General features: G+C 41.0%; 1 gene segment (V, D, J or C); it reads left to right on the top strand.

Moving 5' to 3' along the window:
• The first annotated feature begins 382 nt into the window (after positions 1–382).
• On the top strand, positions 383–869 carry LOC122222693. The segment is given in 2 exon segments: positions 383–476; positions 556–869. Coding segments are annotated over 2 exon segments (408 nt in total).
• The last annotated feature ends 13,723 nt before the right edge of the window (positions 870–14,592 follow it).

Here is a 14,592-nt window from a genome sequence, read left to right as displayed (position 1 = left end):
CCCTATTACCCCATTTTGTGCAGCAGTTTGGAGACACGCTTCTCCAGGAATAAGACGTCCAGATATCTGAGCCAACAACAGGTTCAGGTGGTCTCTGCCTCATTCAATACTGGTCCACAATGGGGAGAATTTCCTGTAAGGTCTTATCAATCAGTGGCAGGAGCTCACTCTGCACACAGTTCAGGAAACTGGCCAAGGACCCATGTCCTCAAACAAGGATTAGACTGGTGCTCTCTGAGTCCCAATGTACACGGTCTCTGGGACCGTCTCCAGATGGTTCTGGTCCTGTGTATGAAATACTCTGTCTCATGGCTATGCAAATAGTCCTCAGAGCACTAGGTTAAGTATGGGTGTGTCTGTGCCCTGAGAGCATCACCGTACAATGCCATCCTCTACCGGAGACCCTGAGACACATCCCTTCACAATGGACTGGAGCTGGAGAATCCTCTACCTGGTGGCAGTGGCGACAGCTAAGGGTCAGCCAAGTCCCTGGACACAGGAGAGGACCAGGACCAGTCAACATTGATTTCATCCACTCTTGTCCCCTCTCTACAGGTGTGCACTCCCAGGTTTTGCTGGTGCAGTCTGGGGATGAATTGAGGAAGCCTGGGGCATCAGTGAAGATCTTCTGCAAAGTATCTGGATACAGCTTCACTGATTACTATATTCACTGGGTGCGACAGGCTCCTGCACAAGGGCTTGAGTGGATGGGAAGCATTGACCCTGAAGATGATTCTACAAGCTATGCACAGAAGTTCCAGGGCAGACTCACTCTGACAGCAGACACATCCACAAACACAGCCTACATGGAGCTAAGCAGTCAGAGGTCTGCAGACACGGCCATGTATTACTGTGCAAGGACACAGTGAGGGGTTGTCACTGTGAGCCCAGACACAAACCGCCCTGTAGAAGAAGATCAGGACCGCCAGGGGGTGCACACTATGCACCATTCTGTTTGTGTTCCCAGGAGCAGGTGCAGGTAGGGGTTGTTGGAAGGTTTTGTGCCATGGCCTGGGGCTTCCTCTCCTTATAGCAGTTTCCCCCAGGAAGCCTCTCTGGACACATGATTCTGTGCTTACCTACTCGGGTCTGGTTTACAAAGTTTGTTTTACCAGGAACACTATACTTACATGAACAAGAGATAGAGTCTCTTACAATTGCTTACCCTTGTACTAAATATCGATGGTTTACACGTATCCTGATGCACATCAACTGAACATTTACAGGAGTCCCAGGTGCGCTCACTTTGCATCTAGGACCACAGGATCCCATAGCTCCTGGTTATCCTCACCCTGCTCTTGTCCCAGTCAAACACCATGACACTTCATTCATGTCACTTTGCTTCTCAGAACTTTATATGTGTTACAGTTTTCTTCAAATACTTGAAACTACAAGAGAAAAAGAATCTACATGTATTAGTCAGGATAATCCTGAGGAACAGAACACAAAGCACATTGGCTTACATGACTAAATAGGCTGAGAAGTCCCATGATATACTATCACATGCTGGATACCCAGTAAAGTCAAAGGTGTAATTCTCATCTGATTCCAAACTAGTGTCAAGTCTGAGAATGTGGGGACCTGATGGTTTAACTTTCACTCCAAGGGCAAGAGGAAGCCAACGTTACAGCTCAAGCAGGCACACAAGAAGTAAAAATGAGAGAATTTGCTTCACTTTTATTTTTATTCTATTCATAACCGTAATGGATTGGGTGATGCCCACTTACCAAGACACCAAAACGCAAGAACACAGTGCACACAGCACTCACCACAAACCCTTCCTGAAGCGCCAGTCTCCGTACAGCATATGAACTCTTCTTAATGTAGCCATGACTCTCAGAAGCAGAAAACATAACAGGTTTTCTAAAACACAGAAGAAGACAGAGTCCTAGACAATATGAGAATATGGAGGAATTCATCCCCAAAGAGAGAACAAGAAAGGATCATATCCAGGGATCTAATCAAAACAGATATAAGGAATAGGCCTAAAACAGAACTGAAAACAACAATAGTAAGGATAATGGATGGGCTTGAGAACAGCATAGAAGACATCAAGGATATGCATACCACAGATATAAAAGACATAAAAAATTGGTCAACGGTGAAATTTAAAAATTCTATGAAAGAGACATGATGCTTACTGCACATAATAATGGGTGGAAACAGCAGAGGAATGACTAAGTGATACAGAAGATAAAATTATGGAAAATAAGGAATCAGAAAAGAGAGGGTAAACTAACTTCTTGGGTTATGGATGTAGACTTAGAGAACTCAGCCACTCTGTACAGTGTAGTAAAATTCCTTTCATAGGAGTCCCAAAAGAAGAGAGGGAAAAAGGGACAGAAGGTTTATCTGTGCAAATTGTAGCTGAAAGTTGCCTTAACCCAAGGAAGGAAATGAACATCCAAATCCAGAAGGCACAGATCAAAATCAACAAAAGTAGGCCATTACCAAGAGAAATCATAGAAAATTGACATAATAGAGAGATAAAGGAAAAATCCTAAAAGCAGCAAGAGAAAAGAAGTCCCTAACAAGGCAAGGCAAATAAGGTTAGTTCCCTTCACAGAAAATTACCAAGAGAGAAGGGAGTGTCATCATACATTCAATGTGCTGAATGGGAAAAAAATGGGCAGGGAAGAATACTTTATCCAGGAAGTTTGTCATTGAGAAGAAGGAGAGATAAAGAGCTTCCCAGACAAACAAAATCTAAAGGAGTCTGTGACCCCTAATCCAACCCTGCAAGAAATACTAAAGGGGACTCTTTGAGTGGGAAAGGAAGACCAAAAGCAACAAACATTAGAAAGGAATAGAATAAATCTCCAGAAAAAAAATTACTTTACAAAAACATTGTGATAACACAATTACACTAATATCATATCTTTCAGTAATCACTGTGAATGTAAATGAACTAAAAAGTCCAGTCAAAAGGCACAGAGTATCAGAATGGATTAAAAAAACAAGATCCATGTATATTCTGCCTGTAAAAGACTCCTTTGAGACCTAGAGATACCTGTTGATTGAAAGTGAGGGGTTGCAGAACAATTTATCATGCTACTGGACATAAAAAGAAAGCTGTAGTACCATATTCATGTCAGGCAACCTGGATTTAAAATACAAAGACTGCAAAAAGAGATGAAGAAGGGCATTATATCATAAAGTGGTCTATCCAACAAGAAGCACTAACATCTGTAAATATTTATGACCACACATTGGGGCACTGAAATATGTAAAGCAATTAATGACATAAAAAAACTCATTGATAATAATACACTAGTAGTAGGGGACTTTCACTTGTAAGTAGGGGACACCCCACTTGCAACAATGAACACATAGTGTAAGAAGAAAATCAAGAAGGAAACAATGGCTTTGAATGACACAGGTGCAGATGGACTTAACAGATATATTCAAAACATTCCATCTTAAAGCAGCAGAATACATTCTTGTCGAGTGCACATGGAACATTCTCCAGAATAGATCACACACTGGGTCATAAATCAGCCCCTACAAGTACAAAAAGATTGAGACTATGGCATGCATATTTTCAGATCAGAACACTATGAAACTTGGAGTCAACCACAAGGAAAAATTTGGAAACACCACTAATAGTTGGAGTAAAAGACCATTGCATTGAAGAATAAAGCAGTTAACCAGGAAATTAAAGAAGAAATAAAAATACATGGAAGCAAATGAAAATGTTAGCGTTGACGGTCCAAATCCTGTGGGATGCAGCAAAAGCAGGTTTAAGATGGAAGTAGATAGCAGTACAGGCCTAACACGATAAAAATAAAATTTTAAACACACAACCACTTTACACCTAAAGAAGCTAGAAAAGGAACAGCAAATGAAGCCTAAAGTCAGACGAGGAGGGTAAACAATCATAGAGTACCTATAAATGGCATAGAAAGAAACAAAAACAGTAGAACAGATCAACAAAACTTTTAGGTTGCTTTTGAAAGAATGAATAAAATTGAACTTCCTGGACCAGATTATTCAAACAGAAAAGAAAAAGGACCCAAAGAGACAAAATCATGAATTTCATGGGACAGATCACAACCAACACCAGAAATACAATCAATTATAAGAGAATATTATGAAAAACTATATACCAACCAATTAGGCCATCTGGAAGAAATGAATAAATTCCCAGAAACATGTAAACTACCAAAATTTCAACAGGAAGAATTAGAAAAGGAGAATTACAGACCAATTGCCCAGGTGAACATGGATGCAAAAATTATCAACAACATACTTACAAATTGAATCCAACAGTACATTAAAAGAATCATTTACCAGGATGAAGTCGGATTTATTCCTGGGGTGCAAGGATGGATCAATATTAACAATCAATCAAAGTTATACACCACATCAATAATAGGATAAGACCCAAATGATCCTTTCAATAAATGCAGAGAAGCATTTGATAAACTACACTATCTTTTCTTGATAAAAACCATCGAGCAAGTAAAGATAGATGGAAAATTCTTCAACGACATAAAGGCCATATACAAAACACGCACTGTTAACATCATCCTCAATGGGGAAACACTGAGTGCTCTCCACATATGGTCAGGACCATGACAGGGATATCCACTGTCACTAATTTTGTTCAACGTAGTACTAGAAGGCTTAGTCTCTGCAATCAAACAATGAAAAGAAATAAAAGGCATAGACATTTGAAAGGAGTAAGTCAAACATTCACTCTTTGCAGATTACATGATACTCTATGTGGAAAATCCAAAAGATTCCACCAAAAGACTTCTAGGGCGGAGACAAAACTCAGAAACGTTGTAGGATACAAAGACAACATCAAGTTATTGGCACTATATACATACACCAAAAATGAAGCAGAAAAGAGAGACATTAAGGAATCAGTCCCATTTACAATTGCACCAAAAATCATAACATACCTAGGAATAAACCTAACCAAACATGTTAGAGATCTGTATGCTAAAAACTATAGAAAGCATATGAAGCAAATTACACAAGACACAAAGGAAGAGCATTCCATGGTCATGGATTGGGAAACAAATATTGTTAAAATATCAATACTACCCAAAGCAATCTACACATTCAATGTGATCCTTACCAAAATAACACCAACATTCTTCACAGAAAAAGAACAAAGAATTTTAAAATTTGTATAAAACCAGAAAACACCGAATTGGCAGAGCAATGTTGAAAAAGAAATCCAAACCTGGAGGCATCACAATTCTAGACTTCAAGCTGTATTACGAAGCTGTAATCATCAAGAAAGTATGGTACTGGCACAAAAATAGACACATTCATGAATGGGACAGAATAGAGAACCAGATTTGCTGAACAGTCTGTTCAGCAAATGGTGCTCGGAAAACTGGATAGTAACATGCAGAAGAATGAATCTGGCACACTTTCCTACAGCAAACACAAAAATATATTCAAAATGGATGAAAAACCTAAATGTAAGACCAAAAAGCATCAACATCTATAAGAGAAAACAGGCAGAAACCTCTTTGACCACGACCTCAGCAACTTCTTAATAGACACGCCTCTAGAGGCAAGGAAAACAAAAGCAAAAAATGAACTATTGGGACCTCATCAAGATAAAAAGCTTCTGCACAGTGGAGGAAACAGTCAACAACACTAAGTGGCAACTGACAGAGGAGTGAAGATATTTGAAAATGACATACATGGTAAGAGTTAGTATCCAAAATCTATAAGAACTTAACAAACACAGAAGAACAAATAAATATCCAGTGAATGGTCAAAAGACATGAGCAGACACTTTTCCAAAGAAAACATCTGGATGGCTAAGAGACACATGAAAAGATGCTCAACATCACTCATCATTGGGGAAAATCAATTCAAAATCATGATAAGATACCACCTCACACCTGTCAGAATGGCTAAAATGAACAATTCAGGAAACAACAGATATGGGCAAGGATGTGGAGACAGAGGAACCTTCCTATACTCTTGGTGGGAATGCAAAGTTGTGTGACCACACTGGAGAAGAGTTTAAAAAGTTAAAATAGAATTACCTTATGTCCCACCAATTTCTCTACAAGGTAGTTACACAAAGGACACAAAAATTCTGATTCAAATAGCTAAACGGGTGATGGAGATTATGTAGGTCACTTGTGATGCGCACTGGGTGTTAATGTATGTGATGAATCACTAAATTTTATTCCCAAAACTAAAACTACACTACATGTTAACTAACAAAGATGTAAATAAATAAAATCTTCAGACATTAAAAAACAGGGGAAAAAAAGAAGGGGACAAATTTTGTTAAAAAAGGTCATAACCAATGGGATCTAGGGCAGTGAGTCTAAAAACGTGCATTTACCCATTTTATCCCTAACTGGTAGTGGACATTAATTAACAAACATACTCAGGATTCCCAATGTTGGTGCCACGTGAGTGGGAAATCAAACCCCAGGTTCCCTTCCCTGCTTCTCTGTGACCCCGTCTCATGGGCAGTCTGTCTAGACAGCTGGCATCTATATATTGCCTATGTGTAGACGTCCTTGCTCCTGGAGCAGGCCCGTTCACCCAGGTCTGTTGGGTACTTAAGAAGCACAGATGAGTGTCACCTGGCATTCCTCGTACTTCCCATTCCGCACTAGGGAACAAGCTCAGCCTTGAGGATGCATGGTTACCATGTGCTGTTCCACTGGTCTACACCACCTGACACCACCCATGTATTCCAGTACTTGCTTCTGAAGGGAATTTCCAAACAGATGACAATTTCACTAGTGATTTACACCAAAAAATAATTGGATCCAAGTGAGGGCACAATATTGGATTTTAGCTGCATGTTAAGGGGAACTTTGCTTTCATTCTTAGAAGACAGAGAAGAGGTTTATACCAGAGACAAGGTCACAAGGATGGATCCTCCCACAACCAGCAGTGGACCATCGCCTTACTGAGAGAGGGTACATTTCACATACAATAGAAGCTGTGAATGTATAACATTTGGAGGGAGTGACCTCAGAGGGTGGGGGGGCCACAGGGTGGCCAGAACATCCCTTTACCCTCAGGTGAGGGACCTCCCGAGTCATGTCACTTGTCCACAATACAGTCAGCTTAGGGTGGCTATGGTTCTGGTCTTACATCCCAGAGCCCAGTTGGTAGGGCTGCCCCCGACCTCCACTGGCTAGTGTCCAACAACGTCGAATCAAGGCTGCAGAAAACAGGATGCATGTCATCCCCAGAAGTCCTCTCTCAATGGCAATGACACCTTTATGTGTCTTTCCTTGTTGTTATCTGTCTTTCTTCATGTTTCTTTCCTTACCGTTTCTTTTCACCTCAGAGCATTTTGGGGACATCCATGCATATCCACCTGGGTTCAGTTAGACACTCAGATCCAGAGGGAGACTTGAACTTCATGCAAGAAAGTGTCTGTGCCTGGTGATGAGGGGTTTCATCCCACAATTCTCAAGGTATTCCCTCCCACAGATATGCTGTCTTCAGGACCCACTCACCTTCAGTTCCGAGACAGACATTTGGTGACTGCCCATCTGTGTCCTGAACTCCATCCCCAGACTCATACACATGGCAGTAATATCAGTGTGTCAAAATTAATCTCATGTGACAAGTCCCTTTGGCCACATAAGTTATTCTACACAGGTTCAAGAATGACATAGATGACCACAGTCCACACTGATGTCAGGGAAAGTTCACCTCCCTCCCACATGACACTCACATTACCACACCCCCAAATCCTCCAACATGTCAAATCATTACATATTAAGTCAAGTCCAAAACGTTCCTAAATTTCACTACCTCTAAAACCCCAAATCTAACCATGTAGCTTGGGTAGGGTGAGACTGTGGTACCTTCCATCCTGGGGTGAAACCCTCTCCATCAGCCGACCTGCATTTCTAGAAAACCATTTTTTTTTCTGAATGCTTCTGCATGGTAACCATAACATAACAGGTACTGACATTCCTATCCCAGAAGAAATACAGTGTAATTTAGAAGTGCATCACCAACAAGAAACAATTTGATTATCAATCTGGGGAAACCCGTTACGTTCAAAGACAGAATGCTCTGAATCTCAGACACCAACTTGTCTCTGGGATTGACACTTCCTTTTTTCTTGAAGGTGGTACATGTCTGAAGCTGAGCACATTTATCCCAGTTTCATGAAAGTAGAATATGAGCCCAAAAATCTTTCTTTTGTTCTATTATCAAATGAAAAGTTCTTCTGACTCTTGCCAGCTGATAAGGATAACTATTCAAGATTGTTCCTCACCAATGATTAAAGGAAATATAACTGTATATTTATAGGCAAGAAGCAGAGTGAAGGGTTCAAAGATGGAAAATATGTAGGAGGAGACATCCTGTGAACAGAAGGGTCTGCAGTGCTCATGATGGAAGGGTCTCACCCTTGCTTGTTGCATAAATGGGGAGGGGAATAAAGGAGTCACTGTAACTCTGCAGGGGTCTGTGAAACAATAGGAGCACAGGGACCACCGGGGGCAATCACAACCACCAGGGGGAACTCAGAGACCAGGGAGCTCATGATCCAGGACAAGAGATTGGTTGAGGACTGGTCTCCTCTCAAGGGCTTTCAGATCCAGGCTCTGCACACTTATTCTGATATGAAAACAGCAAAGAGTTTGTAAAGCTGTGGAAACACACAAGTGTCCTCCCTGTTTAAATAAACCATGATAATGGGAATACACAAATTTTCCCAGGGTCAGACACTGGGATAAATACATCTTTGATCATTCTCACATTAACAAGAGTTTAGAAGAATAATGATCTCCATTTCATAGATGAAGAAATATTTTTAATTAACATCATCCTTCCTGATCTCAGGTGTTTTGCCTTCAACATATTTTAATAAAATTCAACCATTTTAACGTTATTGAGGCTTTCTTTTTTTAATGTTTATTTGTTTTTATGGGAGAGAGAGACAGACTACGAGCGGGCAAGGGGAAGAGAGAGAGAGGAGACACAGTATCTGAATATGAAGCAGTCTCCAGGCTCTGAGCTGTCAGCACAGAGCCCGACACAAGGCTCAGACTCATAAACTGTGAGACCATGACCTGAGTCAAAATCGGACACTTAACCAACTGAGCCACCCAGAGGCCCATTATTGAGGGTTTCCATTGATGTCCACATAGAGTTCATGTGTAAATGACCCCTTGTGTTTTTAGAAAACCCCTAGCATCTCCATTAGCTCTGTGAGTCTGTGTTGAGGCTTCTCACTCTCTCCAATATCTGTGACAGAATAGAACTGGCTTCCACCCATCACTCTCCTGGGACTTCTAGAAAGTCAGGAACCTGCAAACCTCACTGGGATGTCCAGCCTTGTCCTGCATGTGGTTCAGGAGGCAGATGGGTCCTCCGATGGAGAGCACAGGTCCAGATACTGGGACTACTCTCACCTCATACGTGATCTTGGACATTCACACACTCTGTCTCTGCTGCAGTGTATCTATTAACCTGTACAATGGTGGTATACTGATTCTTACCTCAAGTGTTTGGGTTCATATGTGAAAATAACGATTATCATGGGTACTTATAATCACTGCAGCAAAATCACAAATTAATAAATCACAATGTCCTGAAAGATATTGTGACACCAAACACTGCCCTATCCCTTACACCTGCCAAAGGTCACTGGCTTCTTGAGGATTCTATTGCAAAATTTACTATATTGTCAAAGGACATCTGTATGCTGATTAAACTCTCCCATCCCTGAAACTGTAGCTGGGAGAAGAGCCCCAGCCCCTAAGTGTTCACATTCAGTGATCAGAACAGAACACAGACATCTCACCATGGAGTTTGGGTTCACTTTGGTTTTCCGTGGTTCTATTTTAAACAGTAATTCATGATGAACAAGAAACACTGACTATGTTAGTGGATATGAGTGAGAGAAACAGTGGATGTGTGACATTTTCCTGACTTGTGTCTGTAGATGTCTTGTGTGACGTACAGCTGGTGGAGTCTGGGGGAGACCTGATGATGCCTGGCAGGGGAGGGGGTCCCTGAGACTCTCCTGTGCAGTCTCTAGATTCACCTTCAGTAGCTAATTGATGAGGTGGGTCTGCTAGACTCCAGGGAAGGGGCTGAATGGGGGTCTACATATCTGTATGGTATAAGATAAGGACCAAATGTCATTATTTTACTCACTGGAATTCAAAACCATTTGTGAAAGAGGCCATTTTTTCCCTAATTTTAATTCTGTGAAATCTCATGGAGGATTTGCTGACTGCATCCAGACACATTTCATTCTGGTCTCTGTAACCTGCTCCACTGGTCTGTGTGTCTGACTGTATGCCAGCAGCACAGTGTGATAGACAATGTACCTATGCAATATACTTAGAAAGAAGGACGTGTGCTGTCTCCAGGTTTGTTCTTCTTTCTCAGGATTGTTTTCTCACTTCCGTGTGCTTTGTGGTACCATATAAATAAGAATTTCCCAGATACATTCATTGGCATTTTTATTAACTCAACTAACATTAGAAATTATTAGAACAGATAAAAGGAATAAGGAGTGTAATAATACAAAAAATTAACAAATCGAAATTGATATCTGGAAAGCTAAATGCAATTGAAAAAGCATCTCTACTAGGAAATAAGTAAAACTCAAACAGATACAATCAGAATTAAGGAGGGGACATAACTGATACCAAAGAAGTGAAGAACAGTAACAGAAAATCCCTAGATAATTATAGACCCATTATTAGATAACTAAGGGACAACTAGGCAGTTTCTAGAGTTATACAATCCACAAGACTGTACATGAAGAAATAGAAAATTAACAGAATTAAAGCAAGTAAGATTGAATCTATAATCTAATCATATCCCACCCCTAAAGAAAAAAATTCAGCTTGGTAACAGAGGACTTTATCTATGAACTGTATCAAAATATAAAGGCTATTTATTGCCAATACCTCTCAGACTCTTACCAAAAACTGAAAAGAAAGGAATATGCCCCAACTCATCTACAAGACCAACCTTACTATGATGTGAAATCAAAAGACACCTTAAGAGAAACTAAAGGCCAATATCTCAGATGGACATACATGCAAAACTCCTAGCATAGTGAATGCAACAGCACAATGAAAGGGTCATATGTGACAATGCAGTCACATCTATTGATCACCTATATCATCATCTATTGATATATATAAAACTAGACAAAATTCAACAAATTGTCATTATTAAAAAATCTCAGCAACTGAGGAAAGAAAGAAATTACCTCCACAAAATTGTGGCCGTAGATGAAAAGCCCACACCTGACAGCATATTTAACAGTGAAAAACTGACGCTTTTCCTGTCATATTAGGAGCCGGGCAAGGATTCTCATTCCCTACATAGGTATTCCGCATGGTAACATGAAGACCAGTAAAATATGGCACCCAATGTATGTCATCTTGTCACATGGCTTATTTGGAGGAAAGTGACTAGAGTACAGCTAGTCTAAGCAATCTGTGACCCTTCTTTGTCCCCCTGAGAGCAGGACATAAATCTCTCCTGGGAAACTTCCTTTCCCTCTACCAGAATGGGAGAACCATCCTTACACCAGAAATGGGAACTTTAGCACCAAGAAGGCTGTGCAAACAAGCCTTGTTAATTCCTCACTAATTGACTTGCCCAAACCCAAATCTCTGTCTTGTTAACTCTTCGCAAATCCATTTTTTTTTTCTAAAAGGCACAAGGGCCACCTACTTTCTTCATTCTCTGGGTGTCATATTATTAGGAAGCTTGTGCACATGCAAAATGAAATTTATTCTCTTCTGTAGATCTGTCTTATGTCAATTGAATCCTTAGACCATACAAAGAACACAGAAGCAAAGAAGGAAAAAGCTTGCTGCTCCTATAAGTTGCAGATGTACCCATAAAAATTCGGTAAGAAAATGAAATAAAGACATGTAAATCAGTAAGAAGAAAATTATTTGTTTGAGAATCACATGAACTTACATATAGTGAAACCTTAGAATCTCCACAAAAAAAGTATTAGAACTAATAAACTCAGGAAAAGTTCAGGGTACAAATCAACATACAAAAATATGTTGTATTTCCACACACCTAAAACATAGTATATGAAAAAACTAACAAAATCACACAATTGAAAATGGCACAAAATGGAGCATCTGTGTGGTTCAATCCTTTAAGTGCCTACTGTTGATTTTGGCTCGGGTCATGATCTCATGGTTCCTGAGTTTAATTCTGAGGCAGGGTCTGCAATGATTGTTTACAGCCTGCTTGGGATTCTCTGTCCCTTTCTCTCTCTCTGATCTCTCTCTCCTTCTCTCTGTCACACAAAAATAAAGACATATTAAAATTATATGGCACAAAATAAAGTATTTAGGATTAAATTTCACTAAAAAGTAAAATAACATACCAAACATGACCTGCTGGGAGAAAGACATGTAAAATGGCAAACACAGATGAAAAGATCACTGTGTTCACAGATCAGAATTATTTATACTGTCACAGTCCCTTCTGCAAGAAGTGATCCAGAAGTGCCTCTCAAACACTGGTTTTAAATTTGAAACAAATCTAAGTCTGGAGCCTGATATATATGCACTCATCCTGAGGGCTCAGGTATGAAGGGAACACTGGCAACACCATCCAGGTGAGCATCCAGCACACGTGGGGCCTCAAACACTGCAGGTAGGAATGAAACACGAACACCAGCTCTGGAAAACTGTTGGCTGTTGCTTATGAAATTATACATGGATGACTTAACATGTAACCTGGAAATACCACTCCCGAGTGTCTGCTCCAGAGTGAAATCCCATGCTCACAAAATAAATGGTGTGTAAATATTTATAGCATCTTAGTGTTAGAAGCTAGGAATAAGGCAAAAGTCTTTCTAAATAAAAAGGAATAAACCAAGTATGAAACTTCCATCAATGGGATGCTTTGCCACAGAAATGTGACGCTATTGATGCAGAATTGAAACTAGGAGAACCTCAAAGACATGATATGAGGGAAGGGAAGTCGTCTCAAAGACTACAGAGGTGGTGTGGCCTGGGACATTCACACAGCCAGCCCAGATGACAGTGTTTGGCTGGGTTTCTTTATCTCTTTCTGCCCAACATTCACATGATAAGTTCCTCTGCCTCATGTTGAATGCTGTCCTGCGCTCAACAATGCTCTCATGTTTCAACTCTCCACAGACTAAACCCTACAACCTCGGACTCCTCTGAATGGAGAGTTGTTGAGGCCATAATCTCACATGTGTTCTGACAGGAGCTGTTCCCTCCACTGTCCCTGGCTCTGGCTCTCTCCTGCAGGTGAGGAGGAGTAAGTTAGGAATCCTCCACTGAAACCATCTGTCTCCTGCACCTGACTCTCCCACAACATGAGGCCCAGACCTTCCTCACCCTCAGCTGGAAATGAAGTCAGTTGTACCGGAACAGATCCGCACCTTGGTTTAGGGAATTGCTCCAGCTCCCCCCTGCCCTGGGCAAAACTCTGCAGCTGCAGGTGGGGACAAAATGAGGGCTCAGTTTAGGGGTGAGTGGCAGCTGCACTTCTTTGAGCCTTGCTTGTCCTAGTGGCATGAGACCCCTGCTGTACAAGTCAGGTCTGGGGCGACCAGGCTCCCAGCATCCCGAGTGGACTGTGCCCAGGGCAGAGTTTCCATCCTGGGAGTGGGGCTGCAAACAATGAGTGAGTCCCACATCTCAGTGGCACCTGCTGGGGCTTGGCCTCAACAGCAAACAGCTTAGGGCCACTGACATCCTGTCCCTCTGGGAAAGAGTCCTCTGAACAGGAGCTGGTCACCAGGAACCCTGGTATTGGTTGCAACAGTCTGGAGGGGAGGTTGCAGCCAGGCTCAGTGGCACATGCCTATAGTCCCAGCTCCTTGCACTGGAGTTTCCATTTGCTGAGCTGGGGTGGGGAAGGAAAGGCACATACCTTAGCTCAAAATTCTAGCTTTGCCGTCTGTCAGTATATTTTCTGGAATAAATGTTTCTTCATGGGCTCTATGCCAAGAAGGCCATTTGCAGACACTGTAAATACATCATTTGAGATTTTATTCATATTCCACATAGTAAACATTCAATGTAGTATTACTTTCAGGTGTAAAATATAGCGATTCAACATTTCCATACAACACCCAGTGCTCATTATGAGTGCGGCCCTGCAACCCCATCACCTACTTCCCCAAACCTCCTCCCACGTTCCCTCTGGTAACCATAAGTTTGTTTTGTATAGGTAAGAATCTGTTTTGTTGGGTTTATATGTTCCATGGCTTAAGCCTAAGACTCTTGATTTGGGTTCATGTCTTGATATCATGGATTCTGAGATCAAGCCCCATTTTGGTTTCTGCACTGACAGCAAAGAGACTGCTTGGGATTCTCCTTCCCGCTTCCTCTGCTCCTCGCCCCATTCTATCTCAACATAAATTTAAAAACATTGAAAAAAGTTTATTTCTTGGTGTAGCTCTTCTCTCTTCTTTGTCCCATTTCCCATTTGAAGTTTCTTAAATTCTACATATGAATGAAAGCATATATTTGTCTTTCTCTCACTTGTTTCAGTTAGCATAATACTCTCTAACTCCATCCATATCATTACAAATAGCAAATGTCATTCCTTTCAGGGCTGAGAAACATTCCAGTGTATGAATATGAGTGTGTG

Source organism: Panthera leo, chromosome B3 (genome assembly GCF_018350215.1).
Source record: "Panthera leo isolate Ple1 chromosome B3, P.leo_Ple1_pat1.1, whole genome shotgun sequence".
Taxonomy (NCBI): domain Eukaryota; kingdom Metazoa; phylum Chordata; class Mammalia; order Carnivora; family Felidae; genus Panthera; species Panthera leo.
This window is presented reverse-complemented; position numbering and strand designations above follow the sequence as displayed.